We start from the raw sequence: 17,751 nt of genomic DNA, 5'->3' as shown, positions 1-17,751 counted from the left end.
TCCACACATTTCCCAGTAACAAGAGCCAGTGTCCCTGAACCTGATGAATTATTAATGTCATGAGTCAGTGTAGTTACCTGTGAATCACAGGCAGATGTTGGTCTGTCAGTACAAGCAATCACTGTGCTTATACCATTGCTGGAACAACACAAGCCATTTCTGGAACATGAGTAACAGCAAGACATTTTTGTCCTGAGAACAACAAAATCAATTGAACGTGAAGCTTGCTGTCTTTATCTCTTTAATCAGTGAGAAGTTCATAGCCTGGGAGGGGTGTGCTTCTATGTCTCTGTGATAGACATATAAAGATCAATGCATACTGATTCATCTGCCATGAATTTAAATGATTCTTCTGACAGGTGATTAACTACAATGATGTAACATGAGCATGGGATATTTTTAAGTCGAAAATTCCATGATTTGTTCAGTGGGTACAAACACAGACACATTCCAAATACAAATGTGATAATAGCAAACATTTGTTAGTCACAAAATGGCGATAATTTAAGAGTAATTTGTCTTTCGACAAGAAACAACATTATCAATATTTTTAAAACTGATATACCTTTTGTGAATGTTTGTGTTACATTTTTCACTTGTTCACTTCATTTTTTATATTATGTTCTTCGGGTTAACAAGGTTGTCATGGAAAAACACATCCTGATTGCTGAATGGTTCTTTTTAAAGGAAATTGGTGGAAATCTTATGAGTTTTTGTTGCACCTGTTGCTGAAGCTACTGCATAGGCAGTGCAGCTATATTGATTCAACCAGATAATACTGCATCCTACATCTAAGGTTACCTGTGTTAACGAGTTTCTAGCATAGGTGAGTCAGAGATAGTCAGCAGGGTAACAGTTATAAAGCGCCATCTACTGTTAGTGTACATGCTGGCATCGTTGGTGGTTTGGCTTTAACTTGGTACGTACATTTATTTTCTGACACATTGGTCTGTGCTTCCTTTGAGTTTTTCCCCCCATAGTTTTTATTTGTTTGATGAAGGGGATGGGTCTGTTTGTTTCATCAGTGTTGCTACGTAATTCTTGTAATTTATCTTTGGGGTAGTAGTTTTTGTTAAGTGTTTGTTTTCAGAGTGATACTTTACACACATTTATAGATTAAGGATAACCTCGTGTTTGGGATGCTATGCATCAAAAGAATACTAATGAATTTCAGTGATATGCATTGCCTGTATTGTTGCGCAACTGAGGGAAGTTTTGATGGCATTTCATTTCAGTATTATTTTCCCTCCAAACTGGCATCTATTTCATATAATCCTTCCAAAAATATGTACATGTTCTCAGTCATGAATAATACTGTATTTCTTTCAATTTAATGTCCAAACTCTGTGGCATTTTGAAGTTTGGAAAAGATCAAATACATGCTGACTTATCCCATTTTGTAGTTTGTTTTTTTTAAGGTTTCTCATTGGTACAGAAATTATCACAATTTCAAAGTTTTTCCAGAAAACTAAATACTTCCCTTAAAAACATTTAAACTGTACTAGTCTCAGACCTCACGCCACTTGAGGACATTGCCGACCTCCAGCTGCTGGCATGTACAGCAAACAGACCCCAGGGAGGAAGATATTGATAAATGTTTAGAAAATGAATTGTTCCTGAAAAACTACATGTTAGATTGACATGCTGACGGACGCAAGAGGACAAGATTGATTTTTCTACAGTATTTCCTCCGTATTTGACATTTCCGTTTTCCATCCTTTGAAGTGAACATTGCAGAACTGCGATTAATTTTGCATGAAACTGTAGCCATGAATTAACTGGTGTCGTTTGATGATTTCACCTGTCTTTGGCGCCAGGGAATGTTTTCTGTTGTCTCCACGGTAACAGGAAATTGCAGCAAAATAATGAAGAAATGATGGATTGGAAATTGAAACGTTTCTCATGGTAGAATCTCTTGCCACGATAATTGTAGGAATATTATATGTTGCTTATAAGTCATCTCGTGTTGCACAGTTGACATTTCCCATGTGATGATAATAAACACAGTAGACTTGTGCAGGAATGTTTAACACCAGGTATGTTGCCAAGTGGTCCCTTCAAAAGGCTAGATTTGTTTGGGGCTTAATTGGTATAGTTTTGATAATTGTAACAGGGCTCTCAAATAAAATGGTCAACGTTTGTAACTGCATACAGTTTGAGCTGTGGAATATTACAAGTTCATAGAGCACATCATAGCCAGACATCTATAGACGGTGGATGGTGTGTATAAATCTGTGTTCGGGACTCTTTGGTCAAATACTGACATTTGAAATTCTAACATAACTTATCAACAGGATATTTTCTAATGGGAAGAGGGTGTCATGAAAACATGTTTGATAAGATCTGAAATCATAAACCGATGAGACAATGGTATCAGTTTTTGTTGTCTTCTGATGCATTTAACTAGCACCCCATCCAAATATGACGCTTGATTTGTTTGGTTTGTGGTTAAAAGCTGCACTCAGCAATATTCCAGCTATATGGCAGCCGTCTGTAAATGATAGTCTGGACTAGACAATCCAGTGATCAACAGCATGAGTATTGATCTACAAAATTGGGATACAATGACGTGTGTCAACCAAGTCAGCGAGCCTGACCACCCTGTGCCATAAATCTAGCCTCTGGGTTGCATGGGTTGCTGAAGATCAGTTCTAACCCTGATGATTGTCACTTGTCCCAATGCGATGTTTTGAACAAGTCTTCACGCACGCACGCACGCACGCACGCACGCACGCACGCATGCACACACGCACACACACACCAGTGATATGCATGGAGTTGCCAGTATTTGGAGCAGGGCAGCTTCCTGTTGACCTTCACGTGTGTGAGGAACAGTGATATTGAGCAAGTGAATGAGTACAATACATTTCGATACCAGACATCAATCATAGGACTGTTGTTTATCATGCTGGAAGCTAGATGAGCAGAGCTGTCACTCTAATTATGCTACTCTGACATCCTATGGATAATAGCCATGAGCTGAGATGAAGATGGATGGTCTAGATAGGATGAACGTATCCACCATATTGGCCAAGGATATATTTACACTTAGCAATTTTTTCAGTTTAGTATACACTTAGGAATGTCTATAAGGGATGTTTACTTGCCAGAGATGTATGCTCACAAAGGACTGTAAAGAAAATAGAGTGAATCTTCAGCGACCTGTCTTCATCTATGTCCTTCCTCATGTATTCTTGTTAGCTTAGACATGTCTTTTTGTTTTTCTTGGTAGTGAGGTAGCCTAGTGGTTTTACCCTTGCCCACGTTTGTGGCTGTTTGGTTGTATGTTATCTGTTTTCCCCTAAAAAGACCTGCATGAAACTTAGCAACAGCTGAGGTGAAGAATGGTACATCAGCTAGAGGTGGGTCCTTTGAATCATTCAAGGAACAGCTTGCTTGTCACAGGTCTAACCAATACTACCACCTCAAGATTTGCTTTACATATGCCCCTATATACAGGGCTGTAAGGACTAAGTCAGCACAATCGCAACTGTCCACACAATTGTCTCTGCACAGCTGTTCTGGACTATTGTTACAGCAGAATAGGTGGGATTGCTGTCAGTATAACTGATTGAGGACAATGTTTGATCAAACATTTTTATAATAACTTCAGACCGATATTTTATATTGAGTCAACACTTCCAGAACAGTCTTAGTGATCCTATCATTTTCCAGGGAGGTGGGGTAGCCTAGTGGTTAACGTGTTCACTCATCACACCTAAGACCCAGGTTCAAATCCCAACATAAGTGCAGTATGTGAAGCCCATTTCTGGTATTCCCCTCCATGATATTGCTGAAATATTGCTGAAAGTGGCGTAAAACCAAACTCACTCTATTCCACTAATTGTTTAGGCAGTCCTTAAGTCTTTGTGATAGAATTATTTCATAAAGTCTTATGTGTTTTGATGGGGGCCAAAACAAAATGTTAATTTTCTGTTTTAGTTCAGAGGTTCAGAGGTGTTTAGCCTTTATTTTTCCATGCAAAACTCCAGTTCTCAGGATATGAAAAAAACCGTCAGAAATCAGGGATATATTCAAAGACGATTGTGGCTAGAGTCACATACACGTATTAAAATGAATATTCACCAAGGTCATGGTAGAATTAGACTCACAGCATTAGGACAATCTGCTGATGTCGGGGTTTTGTTATTCATTCACTTAAGAATTCATCTCCCACACGCAATATGAGCTAGCCCTGTAGCTGACTGTATGTATATACATACCTACAATGTATATTGTACTTTTCAGCGCATAGATGGTGTAGCAAATGCAATCTGCAACAGATTGGGGTCATTTACATCCTTATTGCAGAGAAAGAATATTCAGTGAGCAATGCATAGAACACCCTTCATAGCTGAGATCAGGATTGATTCCTGCATCAGTTTGACTAATCCGTAACTTGAAGTACCAGGTAATTATGGTCTTAAATATCCGATTCAGATGACGCAATTTGTTGGTGCACTGAACATGTCAGGAACATACAATCATGAGTTTCAGATTTGCCAAGATGTTTCTACATCAGTAGCATAGTGTTGTTAAACCAAATTACAGTTACCAAGCGGTTAAAGCACCTACCCATATTCTGGATGTCAGTAGTCCAACCTCGCAAAGTAGGTAAAGGTGATGAAGTCCTTTGTGGTTTTAGTACCATCACTACAGCATGCTGTAACATGAAGTTTGAACCTGAAATTTGCTGTGGTATTGTGGCCCTTAACCAAGTCAGGATATGTTCATCATAAATTAAAAAATATGATTTATTTTGTTTTTTATGCTTTATCTGCAGGTAAATGTCTTAAACTAACATATTTTTGGACGGAATGTGCAAACTAAGATGATTCTAAGCAATATAGATAAAATTATTTTTCACGAACACTCAACTCTTTCTTTTATCTGTGCCATTAAAGCTCAGCCATATAGGATGTTGGAATATGGTCCTTTCCTATAATAAATATTGTAAATATGAAATGTCATACGTACAATATGTTCTGAATACCATGTGTGTTGTCAGATTTTAAAATAAGTGGATTCCAGTTCATGTCTTAAAGGAGACTGATTTGGATCAAGTGGTTTTACATAGTTCTGAATTGACAGCATTCAGAATGTTCTCATATGACTGGAAAAAATTGGTGTAAACCAGCAAATGATTCTGAAAACAGTTGTCTGTCTAGACATTGATGGTTGAAAAGCGTGACTGTGTGTCCCTTCACACAACTGGTTTCTGTTACTAGATTCTTCAGCAAATACCTTCCTTTCTACTCTTCTCTTCAACTAAGGCTAGCTAAATATGTTTCCTGCCAAGACCAAAATTACTACTCTTAAATTTGTCTCTTAATGATGTCAGTCCAACCGAATTTTACTGAATTTGATCAGAATAGATATCTGAAATGTCCTACTTTTTTCTATCCACTAAAATGATGACCCTTCTAAGATGCCAGGAGATGGGTCAAGATGACCAAAGTGAGATCATAGCCTATGAGCTGGGGCTTGTCAGGAATTACGCTGTTTACACACTGAAGCATGTTGCACCGATTGACCCCTGATTTCCTCACCTGTGGGAAGTGTGTGGGACTCTAGAGGAAGAGCTTGTGTGTTGTCTGTTGTGAATTAGTTGACACAACTCTTCGCTCAAAGACACTGTTTGTTTTCTGCACATGGAAGAATTTAGACTGGAGCAGCATTTCAAAGGCTCCTCCGACTGCGCGTTTGTATAGTCTGTGCAAATGTATCTATGTTTTTCTGTTTATATATGTGAGGTTTTAAGATTTTTTTTCCCCCCTCGTTCTCGTATGGATGTTGAAAGTGACTCTTCACACACTGTCGTTTTGACAAACTGGTAAGTGATGCATCTCTCTGTCTCTAAGCTGCTTCAGCAGACATTTGCGTTCTGATGCTTCTTAATAATCTTAGATATAGTAGAAGTTGTTGCCATGGCAACCAGATTTGTTTTTCATCAGTGTGATCATATTATCACATCAAAATGGGATTGATAATGCTTTTGGAAAGTCTTAATGCTTTGTATATTGACACCATGTTTATTTGACTGTTTTGTTTACTGGACACCTGCATTGTCAGAAAAACACAATCAAGATTGTTTATATATGTGAAAGAGGTGTTTAGATGATTGTCAACTAATTAGTGTGTGTCATTGAGGAGAAGAAATTCAGTTATCGAAGATGAAACTTTTATAGTTGTTAAAAAGGTTTCTAGTTGTTTGATGAAGGAATGCAGGCACACAATTGTTTTCTATCTGAGGGATGGTTTATTGCTGAGGAGATAGAAGTCATGGTCAACTGGTCTACTGTCTGCAAGGTATCATCTGCTCTGTGCGAGGAATGCTGTTTGTTTGCTGGAATTCCACACAAATTACGTTGTGGAAGAATTATGATTTTGTCTTGAACAGCTGCCTGCTTTGTTTATACATTAGGGACATTGGTAGAATTCCTGTAGGTGTCTGGTGGATTGTTGTTAGGAAAGTAGTTTATTCTGTAGATACTGCCATAGATAATGTCTAATGTCAGTCAGCTTTCCATGAACATGGTGGGGTTATATGATTTTCATTTATATTTGCCTGGACTGAAACAAAACTATAATCTATCATAAAGGTATTTTGAAAGTAAATGTTTATGAATTTCTTCTCTGAGTGGCATTTGTAGAAGTTAGATGTTGGATGGAACCAGTATGTATTGTTGACAACGTCTGTACTTATTGAGCATGACATTTCAAAACAGGTTCTTTGCACGTATTGTTTTTATGTATGAATTTGACTGTTTTGATTTTACTATTTACAGAATTGAATTAGCTTTGTGTACAATTAAGGTCCTAGAACCTAAAACTAGTACTAAGATGTTACCAGTGTCACTGAAGAGGAGATTTAGCTTATTGTGTAATTGTTCCCAGAAAATGATATAAGTGGTAATCAGAAATTGGATGCTTCTATTTTTGGACTTTTATTGTCATAGTTTCTTCCTGAAATGTACATGTGTGTGTGCAGGGCTTGTATGTCACCCTACCACAGGATGCTAGCTGTAGGCATGCCAAAACACCACTTACCTGCTCCTGTTTGTATATAGGTGTTTACATAAATGAACACTTATCCCAACCCTCTACAATGGCATGAAAATGACATTCATGTTTCTTTTAAAGAAGATTAAAAGTTGTTTGGGGGATATTTTACATTTCATCACTTGTATTAAAAATTGTGTTTTCTGTGAGTAAGAAGAGCCTTTACTGTCACTAGACTTACATGATACAGGTTATGTTTTTGTTCTGGAGTGTAATCATTATTCATACCCAAACAAACTATATTACTACTCATCAGGATTACAAAATTGCCTCCCTAAACATATCAGGGTCTGGTGTTCTGATTCCTGTGCAGCTATTTCTGGCTGCGTTGATAGCAGACTCCTGGCTCCAGTTACAGAAAAAAGGCCATTACAAGAGCTGTCAATTCCCAAATGCAGGGGCCAGGTGACGAACATTTTAACGAGATTGTCTCATTACCCAGCATTCCCTCTATGGACTCGTTAGTCACTGTGGTGCACATGTGTCATTTATACAGGTGCCCTTTCAGAAACCATTTAAGAGAGGTGTTATTGTTACTGTTTAACAAGGACCTTGACTAAATATAAAAACTCTCTGTTATTTACAGTTATTTAAACAGTAAATCCCAACCTCCCGAAGCAGCCTTATCATCCTGTAGTGGAATGTGACACTGTGAGATTGACATACTGCTTCAGTACCTTAAGGACATCTATCATCTGGAGGTCAATTCCACAAAGTGTTCATAGCTAAGAGATACATTTACTTTATTCTAGATACCTGGTAGTCATGGAGATAAGACTGATTTGTGCACATTTCACAAAGTGTTCTTACCACTAAGCTATATGTATATATTTTTCTGGATAAGTGGGAGTCATGGAGCCGAGATTGATTTGTGCACGTGGCCTCACTGATGGTGCACATGCCACAAAGTGGTCTTGTGCTTGGAAGTGTTGACTTATACTCTTCATAAAGACTTATTGAGAGACTTTGAGGTATTTCTGTGCATTTGGTACCAGAACATGCTCATTACAAAAAGTGAAGTTAGTGGTAATGCAACTGCAGCTTTTGTATATAGACTGTTGACATTATGGTTTTGCTAAATCTGGTATTGTGTTCGTTTGAAAAGAGCTTTCTTGTCAGGAATATTGTCTTGACTGCAAGGTGATGGCTTCTCCCATGACTGAAGTTGAATTGTATACAAGTAAGGAAAGCATGACCATGTTAAGTGGTGTTGGCTATTCAAACAGAGACTGTTTATCAACAAGATATTTGATCAGACTGACTGTCAGAGCTGTGGACAGGCAGGACATACCATTGGTGTCTATCTGGGAAAGAGTAATGCTAGTCTTGTGAAATGCCTGTGGTTGGTTCATGTTTTTGGTAAATTAGTCTGTCACATAGTCCCTGAACCACTGTATTTTTCCCACTGCCCAGCCCTCTCTACAATGCGAAAGATGTTTAGATGGATCCCAGGGTTCTCAGTTTTTAATTTGTATGGGTTAGTGTGTTACTCTCAAAATTATACATATTCAGAGACTAAGCATTAGTCTGTGGGTAATAAATGTATGAGTCCATTTCTTATCTCCCCTTTTGGGGTGACTTTAGTGGATCACAGTCCCTGAACCAAATTATAATGTCCCGATTGCCATGCCTTTCCAACAAAGCTAAAACCCTAAATAAAGCAAGTCTACATTTCCTCTGAATCTCCCATCTCACTTGACCTCCCTTTCAGTTCAAATGTGTTTATTTACTACTATGAAAGTTATATGTAGTGAAAGAAACAGAAAAATTCAAGTGTTCCTTTAGTATTTTCCAGCTTTCATCACCAGCTTTGAATAGCGCTGTGGACGAAATATGAAAATAGAGGAACACTGTCATGTTCCTGAATTTGTTTCTCTCAGTATATATTCAGGTTATTTGTTAGTCCATGATTGCTTCAATAACCAGTGCTGCTGAATGCTGTCAAACCAAACTCCCAACATTTTTTGAAAAGCTGCAACATTGCTGACTGTCGTAATGAAGATGTATTCATCCATTAGGTGGTTCATACAGCAGCTGGTCCTATTTGAGGTGTAAATTGTAAACATTGGTTGGTAACCCTGCCTTACCCACTTGACTTCAGTCTGAATAGTAGAATAATTATGTCGTATTAAGTCAATAGCTGACAAAAAAAAACCCCCACTTTCTCTTTATCATGTCTGAATGTGACTTTGCCAACATCACAGACGCAGGCATGATAAAACTAAGTGAAGAAGTAGCTACAGGATATCTATGTTATTACTGTTTAAACGTGCATGAAATATATCAGCCAGCGTCAAAGACTTGTTCAGGTTTAAGCATTAGGAAAATGCTATCCAAGCCTGGCACATTTTATCTTCAACTGTATATTGGTGGTGTTTACTGTCCATGATGTGCAAATGTTGATATGGCCTATGTTTAGCACATTGTATACATTATGTAGATCATGTGGGCACAGTGGGACCCTTATCATTCATTTACTTTTTGTTGTCTAGTTGGACCTAATATCAGAAGCATGTCAGGAGCAAGGAATGTTGGGGGTTTGTAGCCAGGACTGTTCTCATAGGAACATTTTTGAGTATTTTATGAACGCTTCATATATTTCCTTCATGCACATATCCAGCTTTAGTTTATTGTGTGAAAGTTTTCTTGTTATCTCTGCAGTCTACAGTTAACAGATATCAACTTGTCATTAGTTACGGCTGGAGCAGACAAACCAGTAATTGTATCAGGGTGCTGTAATTTTAGAGCAATGATTGTCGAAAGTCTTTGTATAAGTGTTTGAGTCCTTAGATCACTCAAACACCTAACAATTCAGGTTCTCAAACTGGGTACATTGTGTGTGTGATGTCATGTCATGTCATGTCATGTCATTGGTCAAGAGTCTGTATTCAACAGACCCAAGCTGCGTCTGGACTGCTGCAGAATGCAGCCTCTAGCAGGAGAGCACACCAAACTGGAAGGTAATAGGATCTCGAGATTATTTTGAGAATTCTCTATATTGAAAATGTCTTTGTTTCAGATATAACATACTAGAGCATCATGGGTAACAAGAGCAGCAGACAGAAGAAGAAGGACAAGGATAAGAAGGAAGAAGCAACAGAACAGACCAATCAGAAGACAGAAGACAAACCAGCCGGTGACGAAACAGCTACGCAGCCAACAGAAGATGGCGCCACGAAAACAGAAACATCAGCAGAAGGGGATGGAGGGGGAACAGTAAGTTTTGTCTCTGACTGTCAGATGTACACAAGGAAATTGTTATGGAAGGGGGAACATTGAATTCTTGGTCTGGGTCTGTCCTTTGTACACAAAGACTTTGTTATGTGCAGGGTGTATTTGTTAGGTAGAACAGTACAGTAATGTATATGTATACAAGAGGTTATGTATGAAGGGGAAGAAAGATGTATCTAGGTGTTTGTTACAGATAATTATATACTGCTTATGGTTGTTGGACAGGAATAGTCTTGATGTACAGTTTGACCTTCCCATTTAAGTGACCAATGATAACACTCTACACCAGACAAATCATTCATTTTGACATTGCCTTTGTTTCAGGAGGACGGTGGGACAACAGCAAATAATGAAGTAAAAGCTGAACAACCAAATGATACGGCAGCCACAGAAACCAAAACAGAGGCAGCAGTTCCAAGTGAACCGGAGGCATCAAAGGAAGAGCCCAAGTCAGAGGAGTCTGCTATAGTCCAAGAAGAAGCCAAAGCAGAAACTGCCACAGTTGTAGAATCATCACCTCCACCTGCAGCTGAGCCTGAAAAACCTGCAGCTGAGAGCTTACCCGAGCCACCCCCAGACCCCCCTGTTGAGAAGTCAGCTGAGCCAGAACCCCCAGCACCAGAACCAGCAGCGCCAGAGCCTGCCCCAGAACCTGCACCGGAACCTGCTCCAGAGCCAGCTCCTGAATCTGCTCCGGAACCACTAGCAGAGGATGCCCTACCCCCTCCTCCGCCACCAGCGGAGGAGACCCCAGCACCTCCACCACCAATGGAGGAACCTGCTGCTCCTGAATCACCGGCGGCAGCAGACACTTCGGCAGCAGCATCAGAAACACCAGCAGAACCTGGAGCTGCAGACAGCGAGAAGACAGAGGGACAAAGTGGAGAGACATCTGCACCAAGTGCTGTGAGTTGCATAGGCATAAATTCATTGATAAGTTGTAAATTATGTTTGGAATGTTAATATGTTGAGGATAATAGGGTACTAGCTTTCTTACTTTGTCAGCCTAGCAGTAAATGACTTACCCAAGAGAATGCATCACACTCTAACATAGAACTGTCACACAAAGTAATTAATTATGTTTTGTAGCTTGAATGGAAACACTCATATCTGGCTTTAAATAGGCTTTAAATGTTATTCAGGAATAGGAGGGGCAGTGGGGTAGCCTGGTGGGTAAAGCGTCTGCTTGTCACACGTGAATTTGTGAAACCCATTTCTTGTGTCCCCTGCTTTGATATTGCTGGGACATTGCTAAAAGCATTGTAGAACCATATTCACTCACACTATATAGGAAGGTACATATCTCTCTGAAAATTGCTTAAACATTTCAGTTAAGTGTTGAATATTTAGACATAAGTCCTCAACATAAGTGGCATGTTGAGGAAATGCACACAGACTGACAAGGATGTATTCTAAACCAGGACAATGGCTTGAAGGTGGCGATCGAGTTCAAGTGGGAGAATGGAGGAAGCTCAGTGTTGGTGTCTGGGAGCTTCAATGACTGGAAGGAACAGGTTGCTCTTGAGAAACGGTGAGATCATATTTTAGTGGAGGTTGTACATTCCAACAGTAACCGCAGTGTCCTACAGGTTGTAGCACCACACAGTTCTCTGTGTGTTCTGTACAGTGTGTTCTAATGTCTTCCATTGCTGGAATTTGATGACTGTTTTACATGCAGTAGAAGCACATACACATTCATCCATCTCACTATGTCATGAGGAATATCAGCACGTATACATGTATCCTAAAAAAGATGTGGATATGCCATCACTAAACCATCAATTTCACATCTGGGTGGATGAGTAGGCTTTGAATTTAGATTTCATCACAGAACTTCACTTTCGTTGTCTTGGTGGTTTGAATCTGTGAGGAGTTTGGGATTGAATGGGTACCCTGCTGTGTATGCTGGATGTAACAATTGACAAAATAGACTAGAGAGTCAGTGCTTTGATCATGTATACATTCTTGTGAAAGAGTAATCACCAGCTTTTGATGCAGCCTGTTGATTCATTGTTTTTGATAGGTGCTCAGAGTAGGTAAATAGAAATTATTAGAAATTATTCATATTTTAATTAGTAAGAAAGTGAAAAAACAGAAGGTAGTTGTCAAAATGGCTTCTTCTTTCAGGGACGACTTGTTCATTGGCACAATGGACCTGCCAACTGGAGAGTATTTGTACAAGTTCCTTGTGGATGACCAGTGGCAGGTCAACAAAAACTTGGTAAGCAGAGTTTCATACCTTTTTTGTGACAGGATCTACTGCTTATTATATTTGAATATTATAATCAAACCATGTTATGATTTGTTATTGATCACCGATACCAATGTTCGTCAATATTGTCAAAGCTGGGGACATTGTGTAAAACTAATAATTATAACATATTCTCCCTTGACCCTGGTTGAACTGTAAGTGGTACAACCCCTCACTCACTCAACTGCTCTTGTTCAAAGTGGTTTACGAGTGGCCAAGCTGTTACAGCTCCATATGATATGACAGAGTAGTGCCCCTTGGCCCTGCCAGCTGCTTCTGTGTGTGATTTAAATTCCAGAATTTCATAAACATTTACTCTTCCTTGAGAGCAACATACTCACGTACCTGGTATATAGGTGGTATTATGCTGTTATTGTGAACTGAATTCATCTGTAAAGCTTACAAGCCGTCATTAGCTTAGATCCTGTTCCATAAAGCATGTGAACAAACTACCTCAGGGTGTCTTTCCTTGATTTGTACCCTCTTAACATTTTCCCATTGTATCTTTAAACTCCAGCTGTGTGTTAGAATAGACAAAATTGACACCCTTACTTTGAAGTAAGAGTAAACAAATTGCACATCAGAGTAGTATCAAATGAATCAGAATAGTTTTTGAAGCCTCATAACTTCTAGTTAGATTGGTCTCCTTGTCACATCTTGCAGTAAGCTGTATGTGAACTTACTTACCAAGACCAAAAAATACCCCAGATTTAGGAAATGGCTGTCACCTAATATGACAGACATATCATGCCATTTGTGTAATCTACATAGTGTAAACAATTGTTTTATATTTGAATTGTCTTTTCAGCCAACTAAGGCAGATGCTGAGGGCCAAGAAAACAATCTGCTGGTTGTGACAGCCGCTAGCTAGATGATATAGCGACAATGGCTGCTGCCACCGCTGTCGCGTGTATATTCTAGTACTGTTGTTACTGTACATGAAACTTGGTACATATGTTGGTGCTGTAGTCATTTGGTGTTACATAGGGATACATTGGGACTGATTTGTACAACACAACATTGCTACGTTCACTGGCAAAGGGGGACGTGACTGGATGCATATATAAGCCAGTCGATTCCATTCAATCATCAATTTGGTAACTGGAAGTTGATATCAGTCTAACAGTTAATAGTTAACCAACTGACAGACATGGATTATCAGAATCTGTCGGGGAAATGGAGCATTGTCCTTCCTTAGCTAGTTGGATCAAGTCTATCAGATCCTATGAAGGGTTTTCAAAAGTTAAATCACTGATGTTTAACTTGTTATGCTATAAACAAGTCTCAATATATTTCAATGCTACTTTGAAATACTATCAGTGTTCACAGTCTTAAGAGAATTTGTTTTTACAAAATGTTTGAATTTTCTGCAGGAATTTCTAATGATATTACACCAAAAACTACTGATATTATGTTGGGTACAAGTTCAAATTGGCTACAGTTTTTTGGAAATGACATTCTTGTCATTGATATTCAAATAAGGAAAATTATTAAGATCCAATAAGTTTATGTATTGTTTTAGATTGTGTAAATATTGTGTAATTATTTTTCTGTGCGTGAAAACTGTGTTCAGAACGAGAGTTGATGCTTTTCTATGCAAGATTTGTTACAATCTGGACAAGACAATGACGAACGGGAACAACTGTGAAACACAGAACAATCCCATGATTGAAGTTTTCAACTTAATGAAATACATTTCTCTAACAACAAGGAAGACATGAGACCAAGGTGTAAGGAAGATAACTTACACCGTACTAGTCAAGCAGCTGACTTGATAGTCTACTGTTTCATGCCATGAAAGAGTTTCTACCTTGCATTGTATGTAATGGGTATTTTCAACAATAACATGGACCAAATAGTTTATCAATGCTTGATGCACTACATCATCAGGAACAGAGGAACAGTTAATTGGATTTATTTTTCATGAAAACTTGTGCATTGCCTGTTCTGTATTTTAACTCTTTCTATATTTTTTTTTGTAGTAAATGAAGTTATTTACTATTGTATGACTATTTGTAAATCTTGTTTGATTGAAGCTGTTTACCCAGGTATACACTAGCTATGGCATGATAAAAAAAAAGTTTTCTCCTCTAGATATGAATGATTACTAGGTTATTTCATTTTGTTACTATATATTTGCATTTTTCTTGTTTTCAAAAATGTTCTAGTTTAGTTTGCTAGCTCACAATCAAATTTAACTGCTCAACAATGTTTTGATAAGTTTGCTTTATTGATTGTTTGTTTCTGTTGTTAATAACTGACACTGCTCATTCTAGGCAGTGCTTAGTATATTGGACATGGGACCTAGTCAATGTGAATCAGGCTGCTCAATGGTTAAGCCTGGACCTAAAGCTTTACCAACGTCATTCATTATACAACTCATTTTTGCAGTTTTGAATATTGTCAAGTTGTGAGATTATTATTGCATGCTTTCACTTTTGAATTTGTAGCTTTTAAGACATTTTCTACAGCAGATTACACCTGCCTGCACTCATTATGCATAATAAATTGCTTGGTGCAAAACGAGGGTTTGTGGAATATGGTAAACATGCCTAATGTCATTAGTCTATGTATGTATTTTGATGCCCTGGCAATTATCAAACTTGTTCAAAAATGTTAAAATTTCATGTTTAAGCAAGAATTATTAAATCTGTTCCACAAAGACTTTTATCACTATTTTGTTGATTTGTTGTATATACTTAGTTGCAAGCTTATTTTGGGGGTAGTTTGGATAAAGACAAACAAGTTCAATCGTTGTAGCAATTGAGGTGGAAGAGTCATCTTTCACTTGTTTGCATTCATATGAATGTAGTTGGTTTGTCATTGCCATGGATACGGGACACTTTCACAATCACAGGTCATCCATCCGCCATCATTTTGTTACCATCTTCAAGCCAATATACTTTCATTATGGTTTAAGGGGCAAACATTGTTTTGGGACACCAATTTCATCGAAGTGTTTAAGCATATTGTTGACAAGTTAAAGAACCACGTGATAGAACCAGCGTTTATATGTACGGAACATGCCTTGTATGGGCTGGAGAGCTTTTCTGCAGCATATATTGTGTAAGCTTATTCTAGTTGTTACTGCAACTTTTTAACTATGCACTTAAGCCAGTTTAGTTAAGTTTTCCTGATCAGTTTTCTATATTCCATTAAGCAACTGGCCTTCTGATCTGAATTCACAAAATCCACATGAATGTGAGTAGGTTATGTATGGTGGCAGATATGTTTAATAGGCATTTTATGTTTCAAATTTCAACACAGCTTGATGCAAAAGTCAGCTTTTTTTGTGGGATAGGATGTGCAGAGAATTTATCAATTTGAATTTTGTAAGTAATGTTCATATTTGTTTGGATTGTTTTGTATGAAAGTGTATAATCAGTGCTCCAGTACTAACTGTGAATGTTCATAGCCTGAGTCATGTAAGGGTAGGTGAGATGGACCAGTCTTATGTTACAAACCCAGGGATGGGGGCAGCCATTTGTTAAACAAGGGGAGGTTACTCTACACAGTGAGCATTCAACTATTCTGTAATGTCCCAAGTGAGACCCTTGGTCATGTTTACCAGAAATGTCTGGTAAAATGTTCTGTTTATGTTCGGAGGTCAGTATCAGTTCATTAAGTCTTTATTTTCACCATAATTTTGAAAAATCAAACCTGAAATATTCGGTTAATAGTTCAGACTATCTTTCCTCACTTATCTATCAATGTGGCAATCTATTTTCTTTAAATGAATTTACATTACAACTGAATCTAAAGCAGAACCAGACTGACAAGAAAGATAAAGTTTTGCATGCATTGTGCTGAAAGCCCAAACTGAAAGGCGAGGATTGAGCTGATGATTTGATTGATCTTAGGAAAATAGTTTCGGAATTACTCCTATGTTTGATCTCGGTGTGTACATGTGGGTTACTAGAGAGGATCTTTTCGTGCAAATGTGTACTCATGTATGTAGACATTGTCAGACCAACATGCTTGTGGATATCAATGGAAGACATTACAGTGTTTATTGACATCTAATCATGCACTTTGGAAATTGACAGTGTAACATGGGAGCAAGTTTTGAACCAAAATGTGACATCTTTACAACTGTACGAACACAGTGCACATTCTTTGAATATTGTACTTGTTCTGAGAATTATGCAAGTTAGCATCACACTGCCATGGAAAGAGAACTATTTCCCCAAATATCTGGTTATTTTGAGACATTTCCATAACATGTCCCAGGCAATACAGTCAGTTCTTAAATCATAAAAAATCACAGTTCTTCAAGAGTGTTATTTTTCTATTTTGTTGAAATTGTTCTGTACAGATTAAGGCAGCATACCATTCTTGTAGGCATGGGAATATCTCAAACTGGCCAAGTAGGGAATCTTGCCAAATAAGGAACAGTATTTTATATAGTGTGGTAATGTGACAGTTTGTCTGACAATCAAAAATCAGTACACATATAAGTCTAGGTTACCAAATTTTTAAAGAAATGGTTCTAATTGTAGGCTCTCATAAGTATTCTATACATAATCAGATAGAATGTGTTTTTGATACCATATATAGTGTCAGTGTTTTTCTGTCACAAAAATGTTGCCTGATGATGTTGAAGGACAATAACTGTACAGTTCATCCTGCATGCTTGTCGACCTGGGGATATTTGTTTTTAGTTTTCATTTTAAAAGCCAGTTATGTAAAAGAAAAAGATATATATGTAGAGTAGTTCGACCATGTTCAGTTCCAGCAAGGGTAAAATGTGTGAAGCATCTCTCTATTGCAGGTATATTATTGTTGCAGTTATTTTATAGAGAGAGGTATGACACCTCACTAACTCTTAAACAGATTTGAGTTGCTGTAGTATGTCAGTAGGTGGCACCAGGGTATCCCGACTTGCTCTAATTCTGTTCCCATCAAGGACTAGAAGATAGTGCTAGATTAGGAACCATGTCCCCACAAGCTCTCACACTGTTCAGCAGGAATGGTTTGAAGCTAGATGGTGTTGGGCTAGAGTATACCTCCTGTGCTCATCTGTAGGTGTTGAAGGGGCCTGTGGTTGTAGCTATTGCATGGTTGACAAGTGTGTTCAGATTGTTTCTCTCATCATCCATCACAGCTTCTAAACTCGTATAGAACTTTTTGTATGAACTGTTTTTGCCTCACCCATCTATCCTTGTAAGCACTGTATGTCTGTCTGTCGTATTAAAGTGAGACACAAA

At 38.1% G+C, this 17,751-nt stretch overlaps 1 protein-coding gene across 8 annotated transcripts in view; it reads left to right on the top strand.

Annotated features, from left to right (window-relative positions):
• The window catches only part of LOC137295469 (brain acid soluble protein 1-like), a 72,918-nt gene extending 55,167 nt beyond the window's left edge, over positions 1-17,751 (top strand). For 7 of the 8 annotated variants that reach the window (XM_067826852.1, XM_067826856.1, XM_067826859.1 and 4 more), the window contains 5 exons: positions 10,082-10,278; positions 10,618-11,199; positions 11,715-11,824; positions 12,421-12,514; positions 13,353-17,751. In XM_067826852.1, the coding sequence (XP_067682953.1) occupies positions 10,102-10,278; positions 10,618-11,199; positions 11,715-11,824; positions 12,421-12,514; positions 13,353-13,415 (1,026 nt within the window). In that variant the 5' untranslated portion in view covers positions 10,082-10,101 and the 3' untranslated portion in view covers positions 13,416-17,751. Of the gene's footprint in view, positions 1-826; positions 920-10,081; positions 10,279-10,617; positions 11,200-11,714; positions 11,825-12,420; positions 12,515-13,352 lie in introns of those variants that run through there. The other variant, XM_067826853.1, reaches the window with a different exon arrangement.

This window comes from Haliotis asinina, chromosome 8, assembly GCF_037392515.1.
Source record: "Haliotis asinina isolate JCU_RB_2024 chromosome 8, JCU_Hal_asi_v2, whole genome shotgun sequence".
Taxonomy (NCBI): domain Eukaryota; kingdom Metazoa; phylum Mollusca; class Gastropoda; order Lepetellida; family Haliotidae; genus Haliotis; species Haliotis asinina.
Note: the sequence above shows the minus strand (reverse complement) of the source record. Positions and strands in the feature narration are given on the sequence as shown.